Source organism: Bufo gargarizans, chromosome 3 (assembly GCF_014858855.1).
Source record: "Bufo gargarizans isolate SCDJY-AF-19 chromosome 3, ASM1485885v1, whole genome shotgun sequence".
Classification (NCBI taxonomy): Eukaryota; Metazoa; Chordata; class Amphibia; order Anura; family Bufonidae; genus Bufo; species Bufo gargarizans.
This window is the reverse complement of record NC_058082.1, coordinates 601,585,301-601,600,182: the sequence shown is the minus strand read 5'-3', so window position 1 is coordinate 601,600,182 and position 14,882 is coordinate 601,585,301. Positions and strand designations below refer to the sequence as shown.

At 41.1% G+C, this 14,882-nt stretch overlaps 1 protein-coding gene across 3 annotated transcripts in view; it reads right to left on the bottom strand.

Annotated features, from left to right (window-relative positions):
• Window positions 1-11,777, bottom strand: part of COL8A1 (collagen type VIII alpha 1 chain) — a 113,232-nt gene extending 101,455 nt beyond the window's left edge. For all 3 annotated transcript variants that reach the window (XM_044287797.1, XM_044287798.1, XM_044287796.1), the window contains exon 1: window positions 11,580-11,777. Coding sequence is in view for 1 of the 3 variants with exons in the window: in XM_044287796.1 (XP_044143731.1) it covers window positions 11,580-11,669 (90 nt within the window). In the remaining 2 variants the exon portion in view is untranslated. The remainder of the gene's footprint in view (window positions 1-11,579) is intronic.
• Window positions 11,778-14,882: the final 3,105 nt, after the last annotated feature.

Below are 14,882 nucleotides of genomic sequence, written 5' to 3'. Positions count from 1 at the left end.
TCTTTAGCATAATGTCTTGAAGTAACCTGTTCGGCTGTGTGATTAGGACAGATTTTGTGTGTAGTAATAGGACAGCGGCCATTTTATTTCCGCTGATGATTGCTCCCTAGACAATACAAGCCATTATAACTAAGGAAAGATATTTGGGAATATATTTATAATAAAGTACTATTTAAGTATTTTCCTTTTTTTAGTTCTCAAAGAACCCCTTTAAGTGTTCTGCATTGTACATGTAGGGTTGTAGACACTTTGTAAGGAGTACTTGAATGCTGATTAAAGACATACAGATATCATAGAGTGGGTCACCGGGGTTGTGTGTCAGACTGCGGTTCCTTGGACCCACAAGAGGAATTCATTCTTGGGGTCCAACCCATGTATCATCAATAAAGTCTAATAAGTTATGACACTAAGAAATAAACCTTAGATGCAAGTGACTGGCTCCAAAGCCAGCTCCAAGTTTTTTTTCCCCCTGGACCTTTGGGTCCCACTATAGTATCAGAGCCTTGGCCCACCGGAAGATCCTTTGGTTGTCTAGTGGGCCAGTCCAACCCTGTGTATTATGTACCAACCACTTTATTTCCCTTTTGTTGCCCTACAAGTCCATGAGTAGACAAAAATGTATTTAACCACAGCAAAATGAAAGTCCTTAGTCTAATGAGTTTAAAGTCTTAAACTAGTTAGATGCTACTGTATGTATCATTGGTCCTCAACCACTGGTGGGTGCACCCCAGGGAGTACATACAATGTCTTTAGACAGCATACTGTTTGCTCTCCGAACACCACGCAGCATGAAATACCAACAAGCTCACTTGTTGCAAACATGTCAGTATTTATAGAGCATCTGTCAGCATGATCAACCCTATTAAACCAGGAATACCCTGGTAGGGTTGATCATGCAAATAAAAACAATACAGTACACCTGTTAAGACTAACTGTTACCCTGTTTATGCATTTGTATTCATAAGCAAATTACCTAATTGGAACACTAAGGAGCTGGTCAGAGCCCTCATAGCCCCAGTTTGTTATACCCCTTCAGCTTCAGTCCCTCCCCCCTTGCCCTGGATTGACAGAGTTAGACTTCTCATCTCTCTTCTTGTGCCTGCTGTTCTTCAAGTGCTGAGATCTGTCATCTTGCACCTAAACTGTGTCTCTCAATCTCCGTTGGAATCTGTGCTGCTTTAAGTGCTGCAGGAGATACTGTACAATGTACTGTACAGCGCAGACACAAGAAGACAGGGCTAGACAAGCGGAAGAGAAGAGGGACTGCAACTGAACGGTAACAAACTAGTGCTCCAAGGGCTGTGGCCTGCCCCTTGGTGCTCCAGTTAGGTAATCTATATATGAATAAAGTTTGATTTTTCTCAGCAACGTTGTCACGAATAGTCATAATGGTATCTTTTTTATAAGCATAATCAATACCAAAAGAATATGCCACCCAGCCTATTAATCTGTTCAGCATTTCTCAGCATATATGTCAAATGTAAGCACTGTACATCCATGAAGTATCTGTGCCTGGAACTGGAGCTCACACCTCATCCAGAAATCCCCATTAATATCAGCTGAAACTATCATATTTATTTAAAGGATAAAGTACACATTCGCAAACCGTACTAAATGACTTTGGTAGTTTGCCAAAAATGCATATCTTCCCTAATTATTTGTTATCTTATTATTGATCTGAAGCAAGGCTGCATGGCACCATCATTTCTGCTTGGAAGACATTATGACAGAAGATTGGTGATCTGCCGCCTCACTGCCGGTATTTAACACTGAATGTAATAGCTTCATACCTTAATGGTTAATAAAATGTAGTTGGCAAATTAACTCATTTTTATTTTTCTTCCATATTTCATTTCAAAGATTGTTCTCAAACACATTTGGACACACCAAAAATGAAAACAGGAACCAATAAACCCTCTCTTCATGAAATAAACAGAATAACATGAAATGCATTGATCCACGGAAAAACGCAGCTCCGAGCTAATAAGGAGGGAAAACATTATTGAATTACCTGTTTCATATTTTTTTTGCCTTTTTGGGTTATTTCTACAGTATTGCACTGTGGGGTATGATATCCGAACGAACATGAAGCCTTCCATATTTGGGAATATAGACTTACTGTATGGTCCCCATCCAGAACAGGTTTATTACAGATCAGCGATGAGTTTAACTTTTCTCAGTTTAAATCCTTCAAATATACTTCAGAAATGATTCATATCCCCAGCTATGTGTGCTAGCATTGTTCTAAAGAAAATAAACTAAGAAGGACAAAGAGAAAAAAACCTGCTACTATATAATACTTGATTTACTGCTTTTTCATTTATTTTAAAAGTTTTATTGGAAATTTATAAAAAAAAAACACATTTTTATTTTGCTGACACTGTGTCAACTTACATTTTGAATATACAGATGTAGCAGGCTGATGAGATCATTCACCTGCTTGGGGCTTGTCTCTACTGTAACGCCCCGCTAGGGGGCATTACCACCTTTTTGCAACCCCACTATCTCTTATGGTTGATCCTGTGTCATCATACATATTTATCTCCATGTACTGCATAATGTGTATATGTATTTCCTATTTTTCAACTGTTCAAGTGTAATGTCCCTGGTCTACCAGCAGATGGCAGCATCTAAGGCAGAGCTAGTTTGCATAGAATGGAACTTCCTATCCATTCGAGCCCTTTCTAGAGAGGGGGGAGTTTTAGTTAGTGGGTCAGTTCAGAGAACCTCTTCTGCTAGGCTAGGCCCAAAGAAAGAAAAGTAAAGAGCTTCAGAGCCAGGAGGAAAGATTCCCTGGATAAACCTAAGATACAGACAGAGTCAGACAAAGAGAGAAGTTGCAGCAGAAAGCAAGAGAAAAAGTTCCTATTTAAAATAGTCAACATAGCAGAGCTGAAGAGTTCAGATGTAGTATAGCCAAATGTGTTTGCCTGCCAGAACTTATGCCAAAAGCTGCTGGTAACCAAGATAAAGTTTGGAAGATTGTTCTCTGATGCAAGTTAATTCAAGTAAAGCTGTTTTCAACATTAATAACAAGGTCTGGACTCAAGTTATTTAACCCTCATCCTTACCACCTAACCATTTCAGTTGCACCGCTGCGGACGACTACACCTGGGATTCAGGATATCCAGGTAGCAGCACGGTGACAAGTGCAAAAGCCGCACCTAAAGGGACACTATAGGCAACCCTTTCACCACTCTGGCATTCCTACCCCTGGGTACCACCAGTGCCAACTACCTAGGGGGACCTAGTCTCTTGTTGCTGAAATGCAACTGGCGTCACAACAAAAACCTTTAAGCACTGATAACATCTTAAAGGGACCCACTGGCTGACGTCTCACCCGTGGCACGCTGCACTACATTAAGGGTAAATGCGCACATTCAGGATTTATGTGCGGAGAAATCTGCAGGTGCTCACAGGGAAATCTGTGCAGACAATCCGCTTCAATTTGTGTGGATTTGCATGCGGATTTGTTGCAGATTGCATCGTGTACATGAGAATTTAGAATTCTCATAAAAATACAATGTACATTACCTATGGTGTGGATTTTCCGCAAAGTCCGCACGTAAAATCTGCACGCAATCCTGATCGTTGGCATTTAGCCTTAAGGTTGACTATTTTCCCATATTGATGACCTATTCTCAGGATATCAATAACAATATTCAGAGCAGCACTCAATACAATAGATACACAAACTGGAATGCATTAGCCGATCACGACCTCAGATCCACTTTGGTCCTCTGATCAATGAAGAAAAGAAAATTGACGGCAGCATCTCCAGAAGTGCTTGATAAAGGCTACTTGTTAGCCGAAACGTTGCACCTTATTGGTGATTTTTGCACATATTTTTCATGGACCCACTGTGAATAAATTTCACTTCTGGAGATGCTGCCGTCAATTTGCTTTTCTCTATTCTCAGGATAGGTCATCAATATTAGATTGGCAGGGTCTGACTAATATGCTCCCTCCCACTGAAGTGAAAGGGGATGGAGTTGCTATAATTACACTGCTCACCGCTTTAATGTCGACCGTGAACAGTTAAACAGTGAAGAGAAGGCAGCCTTCTCTTTCAACAGTTGATCGGTGGGGGTGACTTGAGTTGGTCCCCACTGATCTGATATTGATGACCTATTCTCATTTGTCAACTTCTGCACAAATGGAATCACGTGCGCTGCTGAAGCCAATGACTGGCCTCAGTGGTGACATTTCCCTTAGCGGCACTTGACTCAGCAGTGGCTGATGGATCAAGCGCCGCTTGGGGACAGGTCACCACTCATGCCAGTCATTGGCTACAGAGGTGTATGTGACCCTGTCCATGAAGGTGTAGACAGACAGAGACCGAGACAGCGGTGCTGACAGTTCAGGAGCCTGAACCAAGTGGCTCAGAGCAGGTAAATATGTTCTGCTCCTTAGGGTTGGGAATTAGAAAAAAAACCCTGGCAGCCCCTTAAGGTTACATCCACATGAACCATGGTGGAAAGTCTGCAGCATTATCACATTCTCTTCAAAAACCACTACTGGCTTGGGCCCAAAAAACTCCCGCAAAAAGTTGTGTGACACCAGATTTTCAGCGTGTAATACTACATTTCTAAATCACTAGAAGGGGTTTTCTTGATGAGATGAGACAACCATTTAAGATAATGTAAGTTTATTTGCAGTTCCATGTAAATCCAGTTCTAGCACATGTATGACAAATGACAAACACAGCTGCACATACATGTCTGAAAACTAGGTTTAGGTCGGGTTCACATCACCATCATGCATTGCGTTATTGCTCTTCGTTATAATGGAAATATTGGAATCCATAAGATGGAAATCAAAACGGAAGCCTTTAAGAGGCATTCCGTTTTGATCCGTCATAATAGAAGTCTATGGGCAAGCATAACGGAGTAGTGTATGGGAAATTCCTTATATTCCTATGGAGCACTGCCACCTGCAGAGTTCAACGAGAAATACTGTTCTATTAGCTTGGAACTCTTCAGAGAGATCCAAGCTATTAGAGAAAGTAAACGGCTTTCTTGATCTCTGTGCAGATAAGCCCTTTGGGCTTGCTGAGGAAAGCTGCCTCAGATGCCGTTGTCACAACTGCTGACACTTCGATTGACAGGACCAATGTCATGGTCCCTCCCGTGACAGAGGTTAGAAGATCTGAGAGACTGGCTGCACGTTAGGTTGTCTGACAGCCTATCTGTTTTCACTTGTTGCGGTGTTGTTGTTGGTAATGACCTCACCTCTTGTCTCAGGTGTAACTTGTGGTCATTACTGCTCCTCTGTTTTATTCTGGACTCACACTTCATACCATGCGGTAGAGTTGGAAGAGCTGGTGTGTGGTCCTCATCTGAGTTCCTGCTCATCCATTTTCTATTGAAGATAAGTGTACTTCTCTTGGTATTTTGTTGCTCTCATTTGCTCGTTGTTTACTAGGCCTCAGGGAGATGCTGGTTTGTTCACCTGGGAAGGAACCAGTAGTCAATAGGTCAATAGGGCCTACTGTAGGTTTCCGGTGTATGAATATTCCCACCTTCAGGGTCTATTCATACTGACAGAAGTCTGGGCTAGATTTAGGGTTTTCTTAGGTGTCACTATTTCCCTTTCCCTAGCCTTGAGGCCTAGTTCCTGGTCATTTTCCTTCTGTTGTCATTCTGGTGTTCCTCCCCTCCCCCTACACTGTGACAACCAAGCAGTGAAAAAGTGATCACACCTGAGCTGAGTTTCTAGATGCAACGGCAACGCCCCTGTTGCTCCTAGAGGCTCATTTGCATATATATAAAACATAATTTTCCTCAGTAATGCGGGCACATATGAATATAGGACCAACACAGATGTCTTCAGCTGCCAAGTGCACATGCAACAGGTCAGCCAGTGTCATAGGGAAAAATCTGCTGACAAATGCCCTCTAATGCAATAGTTTTTTCAATGACCTAATGTTACCCTATCTAGAATAATCAGATCTCATGCATTTATATTTTAGGTGTACAAATACACAGGAACTGACAAAGTCAAACAGGTACACAAAATGACACAATGAATCACTGTATACAAAGCTGATACTTGTATAGGAAACGCGTGTTTCCACTGATTAATATTCTCTGCCTTGAGTACTTTGAGATTTCTGAGGTCAATTTATAAAATGTGCAGAAGTTCTATATAAAACTGGAATAGCAGAACAAGTGGGATTAGCATCAGAATATGCCTTTCTGGTACTGTTATACAGAAACATCTGAAGAGGCTCGAGAAGTGCTGTCCTGCAACAAGCTACAGATTTTTGGCTTCCATGGCTTAAACAGGAGTTGTACTTGCTATAGTGTACAGTATCAAAAATGTGCTATTGCTGGCAAAGCAGCAGATTTTCAATCATATTTCATGCAGGTTGTAATAGCACAATCTAGCGAGTGGTAGTGAATGTTTCCAAAAGGAAAAAATTTGCAAACATGAGCTTTAAAGGGGTATTCCCTTCTCAGACAATGGGGTCATATAGCTAGGATATGTCCCCATTGTCTGATAGGTGCGGGTCCCACCTCTGGGACCTGCATCTATCTCTAAAACAAAGCCACCACCAAGCCTTCCTATTGGCCCACCAAAAATAGCTGAGTGGCCCCATAGAAATGAATGAAGGGCATCTATGCATGCAGGGTGCGCCCTCTGGGACTTTGCTGGCTCAGTTTATGAGATAGATGCAGGTCCCAGTGGTGGAAACTGCACCTACCAGACAATGGGGGCATATCCTAGCGATATGCCTCCTTTGTCTGAGATGAGACAACCCCTTTCACTAGGATACAAAGATCCTTACCTCTTCTCCTCTCCACTGCATAGTCCTGCCCCCGCCTGCACTGGTCATATGATGGTGACATCATCACAGGTCATTACCACTTCTCCTCCTATCTACTGCTATCTACTGCTGAGCTCTGCCCCTGCCTGCACTGATCACATGATGGTGACATCATCACAGGTCGTTACCACTTCTCCTCCTATCTGCTGCTATCTACTGCTGAGCTCTGCCCCTGCCTGCACTGATCACATGGTGGTGACATCATCACATGTCCTTCAGCTCTTGCATTGTACCAGATTATAGTATCCACCGCTCACCCCTTGAGAATCCTGGACATTTGGACATTTCAGCCAGACAAGAGGACATATCTGGGAAAAAGAGGATGCATGATCACCCTAAGTTAGGAGAGCTACGGGAGAATAGCACTGACACACTGTACATCTTAAGCCATAGCAGCAGCATTCTCACCTCATTGGCTTGCTTAGGCTCTGCATTGGAGTCCAGCACAACACTGCACATGCACATGAAATGGTTATTTGGTATGAAGTAGGCTGGTTGGGTGTATTTTGCAGGGGAAGGCAGTTATAATGTGCAGCGGGGGGTGAATAAAGTCAGACCAAAGTTTGCTCTGAGGCCTGTAGGACTCTAGTTATGCCACTGCTGTTTATCGTCACAAAATCACAATTTATCTGTAGCTGCCACTAGGGGAGCTTGCTTCATAAAGATTTTATCCCACAAGCTCCCCTCCCCCCCCTATAGTGATGGGTGTAGGTAGAGAGATTTTTATGATTTAGGGGAGTTTTCCAAATTTTGGAGCATATCGTATATTTTGAAAATACAATGGGCTAGATTTATCATTAACTCAAGTCAAAATAATGGAGTGAAAAAGTTGCGCAATGGCTAAAACTGCACAAAAATTGGCAACTTTTATTGGCTCTGCGCTATGCTCGCCAGTTTTCTGAAAGTGGGCATGTTTTCTTATGTAAATGAATCTCTAGACAGATTTACTATTGTGACAATTGAAAAAGTCGCAAAAAAATGCACAATTTCACTCCAGTTAGGACCATGCTTATCTTATGCGACTTTAATATAGAACATGCGACTTTTTCGTAAAGACGTGCGACTTTTACAAAGCCGCTTACTGAAGGATAAACTGCTACGGTCAAATCACATTTATCACAGCATTAAAGGACCATTAATAAATCTGACTTGGCCAAAAGTGACTTTGGGCATAAGTGGGGTAAGATGTAAGTGTAATGATAAATCTGGCCCAATAGCTTTAGTCAGCTTCTAAGACTCCTCAGGAATCGGATAGGAAATTAAATATCATATGAGATGCTTTCTTGAGATGTTACATGTATGAGCAACTAAGCCAGTTTTCCTTTACAGGTTTGATAAATTCCCCCAACATGTGCTTAATTTCCTAATGTCTCCATATTTGAGTCCTTATTTTAGTAGAGGCATGTACATGAAGATATGAAGTCATTGTCCATATTAATAGTTTCTAACGTTCACGCTTTTACATAAAGTTGACTGAACTTCACATTATCACTAAAAATCTCAAGTTCAGGCAACTCCAAAAAAGGCCCCACCTCATATATGCTTTTTCATAATATTCGAGTCTTCTAAAATGCTAGAGGGGCTGCACCCACTAAAGCTATTCCATGAAGATGTTTACAATTCATACCTTCTATTGAATATTGTATGACAATTTTTATACTTTTTAACATAATTAAGCCAAGTTCACACTTCAGTTATTTGGTCAGTTATTTCCATCAGTTATTGTGAACCAAAACCAGTAGTGAAGCCTCCACAGAGGTAAGGTCTAATGGAAAGATTTGCATCTGTTCTGTGTTTTAGACCAGCACCTGGTTTTGGCTCACAATCACTGATAGAGATAATTGACCACATAACTCAAGTGTGAACTTGGCCTAAGATGTACATTTGGGATTAAACCACAGAGGTTAACAAAAGGTGTCTATTTTATGACACTATAAAACAGACAATTATATACTTAATATAAAAAAGGTCTAAGAAAAGTTGGTTCCTTATTGGGATTCAAGAGAACATCAATACCAGATGGGTTGGTTGATGGGGATTTGTTACAGTAGCCGAAATCTCATTTAACATCTCAGCGTAGTTTAGCACAGATATTGTAGGAAATTTCCGTTGTATTATTCTTTTGTGGGAGATGCTCAAGGCTGCGGTGCCCCAAAGCTAAATGGTGTGATGGTTTTGCTTCAATGTCAAGAGCTACAGAAGATGTTATAAAAATGCCATATAGAGATGTAACATACAGTACTAATAAAAAACAGAGGTCTGACCCAACTCACTGCCAGGACTCCAGAAAACGCTTAAGAGAAAAATATCAACATCAGTGTTTATATAAGAAATGAAAGAGCAATCTGATAACATCTAAAATCTTCCAAAATGTACATATTAATGTACTCCAGGCATGCAAGGATGGGGCAGAGCTCCCACATAGAGAGGGTGTTAAAAAAAATCCAATTTAAAATCCCAATTTTTTTTTAGGTAGTTTATGTCCTTTTCAGGTATTTTTTTCTTGCTTTTGCCTTTTTTTTTTCTATGGCCTTCCAGTGAACAGAGAAAGAAGGAAAAATTGGACAAATCTAACAACTGAATCACCCATTTAACAAAATTGCCTACGAAAGAGAATTCATCCCAAAAAATTGGTATACGAATATTTTTTATCGGTCTGCGTTTGTACAATATAAAATAGCATCCTGTAAAAAGACAAGCCGATTTGATATGTAATAAACTCAAAAAATGTTGTTTAATAAATATAATATTTGATGGAAATACTGGTGAATTTAGGGTTAGAATACAGCATGTGCACTTGTATCATCAAGGTTGTATGTGGCGGGTTCTATGGGGCCCCTGGGGAAATGGGTTCCAGATTAGGTTGGCCGATCCTTTATTTTAGTGGGTAGTTAGAAGTTGAACCTTTGCAAGGATACCCTTTTTATGGGCCCTACAAACAAGTTTGTGGGGAACGGTTTTAAAGGGGCAGTGGTCAAGCGTTTGGCATGGCACTCCATTGAAAGTCCATGGGATGGATGGAGAAGCTGTGCGGAGCGCTTGAGTGTTTTTTTTTTAGCCCCAGAGTAAGGAAAGATGATAAATGACAATTGTGAGAAAACCCTTTAACCCAAGGGTCTTGGAAAATAACCCTTAGCCAGATGGCTGGGGGTGTGATAGAGTACACCAGCACTTTGCAATGTAGAGGAAACTGGTTGTATGTCTTGAGAAAGGCATATTTGGACCTCGAGCCCACCATCTATAAGTCATATCATTAGATGACTTCAAACCCATAATAAAATTGCCAGGGTTACAAATGTGCTACCAGTTTGCTCTCTCATGTTATTTCTGTGGCCTCAAGACTAGTGAGGCTTAAAGAAGTCTACCCCTGATCTCCTCAAGGACAAGGCACAAGAACAGGTCCATGTGTATATGTCCTATATGTTTTCTATCCTATTATTTTCTTGGTGTCTTAAATATATGATTTTAATGATCCAAAGTGAGTGCCTATGAGACATTTCATAGCCAAGTCATGTAGAAACCTCTTCAACTACTTGAAGGACATTATCATCAACCATTAAATGTGCCATACCCTAATGAACTATCCAAAATGAATGACATGAATCATAGTATAAATGTAGAACACTGTATTGTATGGTAGGCGTTCCCCTTAAAGAGAAATTTAAAAAGCACAATTATACAAGTACAAGTATCTGAAGATGAGGACCTCTCTGAATGTGATGGGACTATAATAATCTCCATGTGAATACATTGCGAGGCTTTTAATTGCAGCTTTCATTAGTTCCCAGCAGCCATTTATAAGCATGACATATATCTACATTTTCAATGTGCATAGAAAGGAGACACTATTTACATACTTGGACTAGACCATACCACTTGGAGAGATACATAAGACAATATCACTATAGGGCTAAACCCATGATGGATCTACTCCTATACACATTTCTTAGGCTGGGGCTACACCTAGACTTTTTGTAGCACTACTAACTGATTTAACTATTGAACTACTGTTGATATCCAAAGCAGTACATTAACATGTAGTCAACTTTGCGTAGCTGTCGTTTGATAGGTAAAATCAAAAGTGCTACAAAAAGTTTAGGTACAGCTCCAGCTTTACAGCAAAAACAGACAGCAGGATCCTGTTCTTTACTTCTACATTCATTTCTTTCGAACCATCTGCAGAAATAATCCTAACTTTAGGATTTTTCCGACAGATTATTGCTTTCCGTAACAACACAAATGCCCCATTTTTTAAGTGTCAGATGATTAGCGGCCAAATGGAGTAGAAGGCCAGTTCTTGAGTTACTATCCACCTGCTTTCTGTCTGCACTGACATTCTACACTTCCCTGCAGAGAAGATGAAGCTTCACACATCGCTGCTGCTTAGGAAATTCCTGTACACCTGCTGCCAGTCCAAGCAGTGAAAGTTAGTCCCACATCAAAGTGCAGAATTTGGCATCTGTTCATGGCACCTTCTAAGAATTTCACTGCCCTTCACACTACTGCAACAGCAACAAACACAGATCTATTACAAAGTACATTGAACACTATTCTGAGCTGACGGCGCTCGATTAAATGCAATAATATATTCAATATCAAAGCCCTGGGAAAGATTTGCTGATCTTTTTGTTGCACATTTGAAACTAGTAGTGTAAATTAGAGAACTTCTTACTAATTTTCACACCTATTGAATGAGCTGGTCTTGTTGAGCAGGTAGATCTAAGACAAGGATAGGATGCCATCATCTTACCTTAGTGATGCAAGATCCAAGTGAAAGGTGTGATGCAGACATGTGACAGTGAGGGACTGGGAAAGTGCTCTGATCAGCTCCCGGTAACATTCACTTGGCTTTTATCTGCAGGTGGGAGGAGAGTTCTCCTGTAGTAGGTGGGCTGAGAATGTAGCCTTCAGACGGGCAGGAACATTCGACCAGCACTCTGTTTACCAGGGAGCAAATGAGCAAGGGAAAAGCAAAGTCATATGTGCTGCAGAAGAAGAAGAAGAATGTGCTAGAGGAGGAAAGTGCATGTAGAATGCATCCATCCCCTGGAACAGCTTGTCGCCCCATACTAAGCAAATGCCTAAAATATGGAAGTTCTGTAAGGAAAGTTAGAAGAACGGTAGTTACAAAGTAGTATTTTTTTAGTGTCATAGTCTTGGCCGCATATCTAAGTTATATTAGTTACATCAGAAAACTACGGGTAAGGCTACTTTCACACTTGCGTTATCCAGAAATCTGTGCGCAAACAGATACCATTTGTTTCCGGATCCATCTGACAAATGAATTGAAATACCGGGTCTTTCTCTCCGGTGTCATCCAGAAAAACGGATCTATTTATTTATTTATTTTCACATTTTTAAAGGTCCGTTTTCACTGACACACAATCTGGCACAATAGAAAACGGATCCGTCCCCCATTTACTTTCAATGGTGTTCAAGGCGGATCCGTTTTGGCAATGTTAAAGATAATACAAACGGATCCGATCTGAACGGATACAGACGGTTGTATTATCGGTGCTGATCCGTCTGTGCAGATCCATGACGGATCCGCACCAGACGCGAGTGTGAAAGTAGCCTTAATACATTTCAATGAAAATTAATCAGGTGGGTTCCGGAATTTTGGCCGGAGAAAATACCGCAGCATGCTGCTGTATTTTTTTCCGGCCAAATACCGTAAAAGGGACTGAACTGAAGACATCCTGATGCATCCTGAACGGAATGCTCTCCATTCAGAATGCATTGGGATAAAACTGAGCCCCTACGACGGAACTCAATACCGGAAAACTTTAACGCTAGTGTGAAAGTACCCTTAGAACAAAGTTGTTTGTGTCCCCTCCAGTGTGTCCAGGAAAAGAAAAATGTACAGATGACACCAGAAGACAAACTATTCTTGAAGTTTTTATACATTTCAGTAGTGCAGCCTCTTTATTGTTACAAACAGACACCAGATCCAGTGGAGGAGGGGAGCAGGGTTTCACCCAATCAGTATGTGATTTTCTTGAAAGTGCAGTTTGGGATTTTTGACTCTTTTTGGGATGTCATCTTTGTGAAGAATGATTACTGTGATAGTAATAGAAAGTATTTGAAATATTAAAATTCCGTATAACATTCCAATGCACGTACGGCATTACTAAACATCTTCATGGATTTGGGGGTAGGCTGCAGATTTTCAGATATTTTAGATTTGCTGCGGATTTCACCCATTGCAAAGGGTGTGTTACCTATTGTGTGACAATTAATGCGCCATGTGAAAGGTGACCCTCAAAGATGAGTATTAGGCCTCTTTCACACAACCGTTTTTTTTTTCCATTTACGGGCCATTTTTTTTGCGTTCCGTATACGGAACCATTCATTTCAATGGTTCCGCCAAAAAAAAAACGGAATGCACTCTGTATGCCTTCCGTTTCCGTATTTCCGTTTTTTCCGTTCCGTATAAAGATAGAACATGTCCTATTATTGTCCGCATAACAGACAAGGATAGTACTGTTCTATCAGGGGCCAGCTGTTCTGTTCCGCAAAAAAAGGAATGCACACGGACGTCATCCGTATTTTTTGCGGATCTGTTTTTTGCGGACCGCAAAGTACTGAAAAAGCTATACGGTCGTGTGCAAGAGGCCTTAAAGAGAGTCTCCATAAATAACATTTATCACCTATCCATAGGAGATAAATATTAGATTCCTAACCATCTAAGGACTATGACCCCCTCAGTCACCCATCCCCTCTAATATTTCCAGTCATTAATGTGAACACATGGAGTGGTGGCTAACCATGTTTGTAGCTTGCTCCCTATGAGTCTATGTTTCTGTATTTATCATATACTGTATACCTCCACTCCTCCAGCCATAGGTAACTAGAGTCCTAGTTAGAGACTGTGGGGGTCATCATTGTCTTTCTCATCCAATCTTTATTATCTAAGAGAAGAATTGCTAAGGTGGCGCTCAGTGGATGCTATATGTAGGAGCAGCGGTATTCAATATGGACACCCTAATACCCAGTGGTTTAAATGCAGAGATAGAACTGTTCGCGTTTGAATGACTGGTGATAATTACATGCAGGATCGGCAGGGAAGGGGTTAAAATTCTGGAGAAGCGCCCATAAAAAGGGAGCATGAGCAGCCAGGTAACACTCCCTGAGGAAGAACAGCGTCTGTTCGAAATGCGTCGGAGTAAGAGATACCTGGTACTGGTGGTCAATGCATGACCGCTGTAAGTGACGTCACTCACAAGCTCCAAGTGAGCGCGAACCACTCCTCCATACACACCTCCGCTTGCGGCAGCAACGTGCCACCGGCCGGGGCACGAGGAGGCACGCTAACCCAAAATACACCTGGACTATTCCTGATCACCAGCAAAATTAAAAACAAAGACAGAAAGCAAAGAAGAAAAATAGAAGGAAATAAACTTCGACATCAAGTACGGGGATACGGACAAAGGCACACAAACTGAAGCCGACATCTCAGGTACACTGTTTAAAACCAGCTGAGCGCCTGTATGTTGATACACCTTCATGTGCCAGTAACCATATATCTGCAATACCTGTACACTAACTTGCAATAATATATATGTCCCTTAGCGCAGTATCTGAATATATCACAATCTTTATTATCTGTGCTTGGGATGGGGAATATATGTAATTTGGGAGAAAGCCCCTTTATCATCACATGTAGCATCTTCAAAATAAGTAAAATTCCAGTCTAAAACTGCAGCTCAGATGCAGATAGTCCAAGTCAGCATTAGTGGCTCAAGCTGCTGGTTTATCACTCCTCCATGCTTTACACTGCACCTCTGTGTGCTCTGATTGGCTGCTGTGTATAGGCACAAGCTCACCACAGACTGACCAGGGGGCCAGTGCTTCTTGAAAAGAATAGGCAAATGAGTAAAAATAAATGCAGAATTGTATAAAGTTTTTACTGATGGCGAATTTAGTTTTACTGTGAACCTTTCAGTCAATAATGTTGATCGCGATTTTTTTATCGCGAATATTGGCACTTCGAGAATTTGCGAATATCTAGAATATTGTGCTATATATTCGTAATCACGAATATTGTAGATTT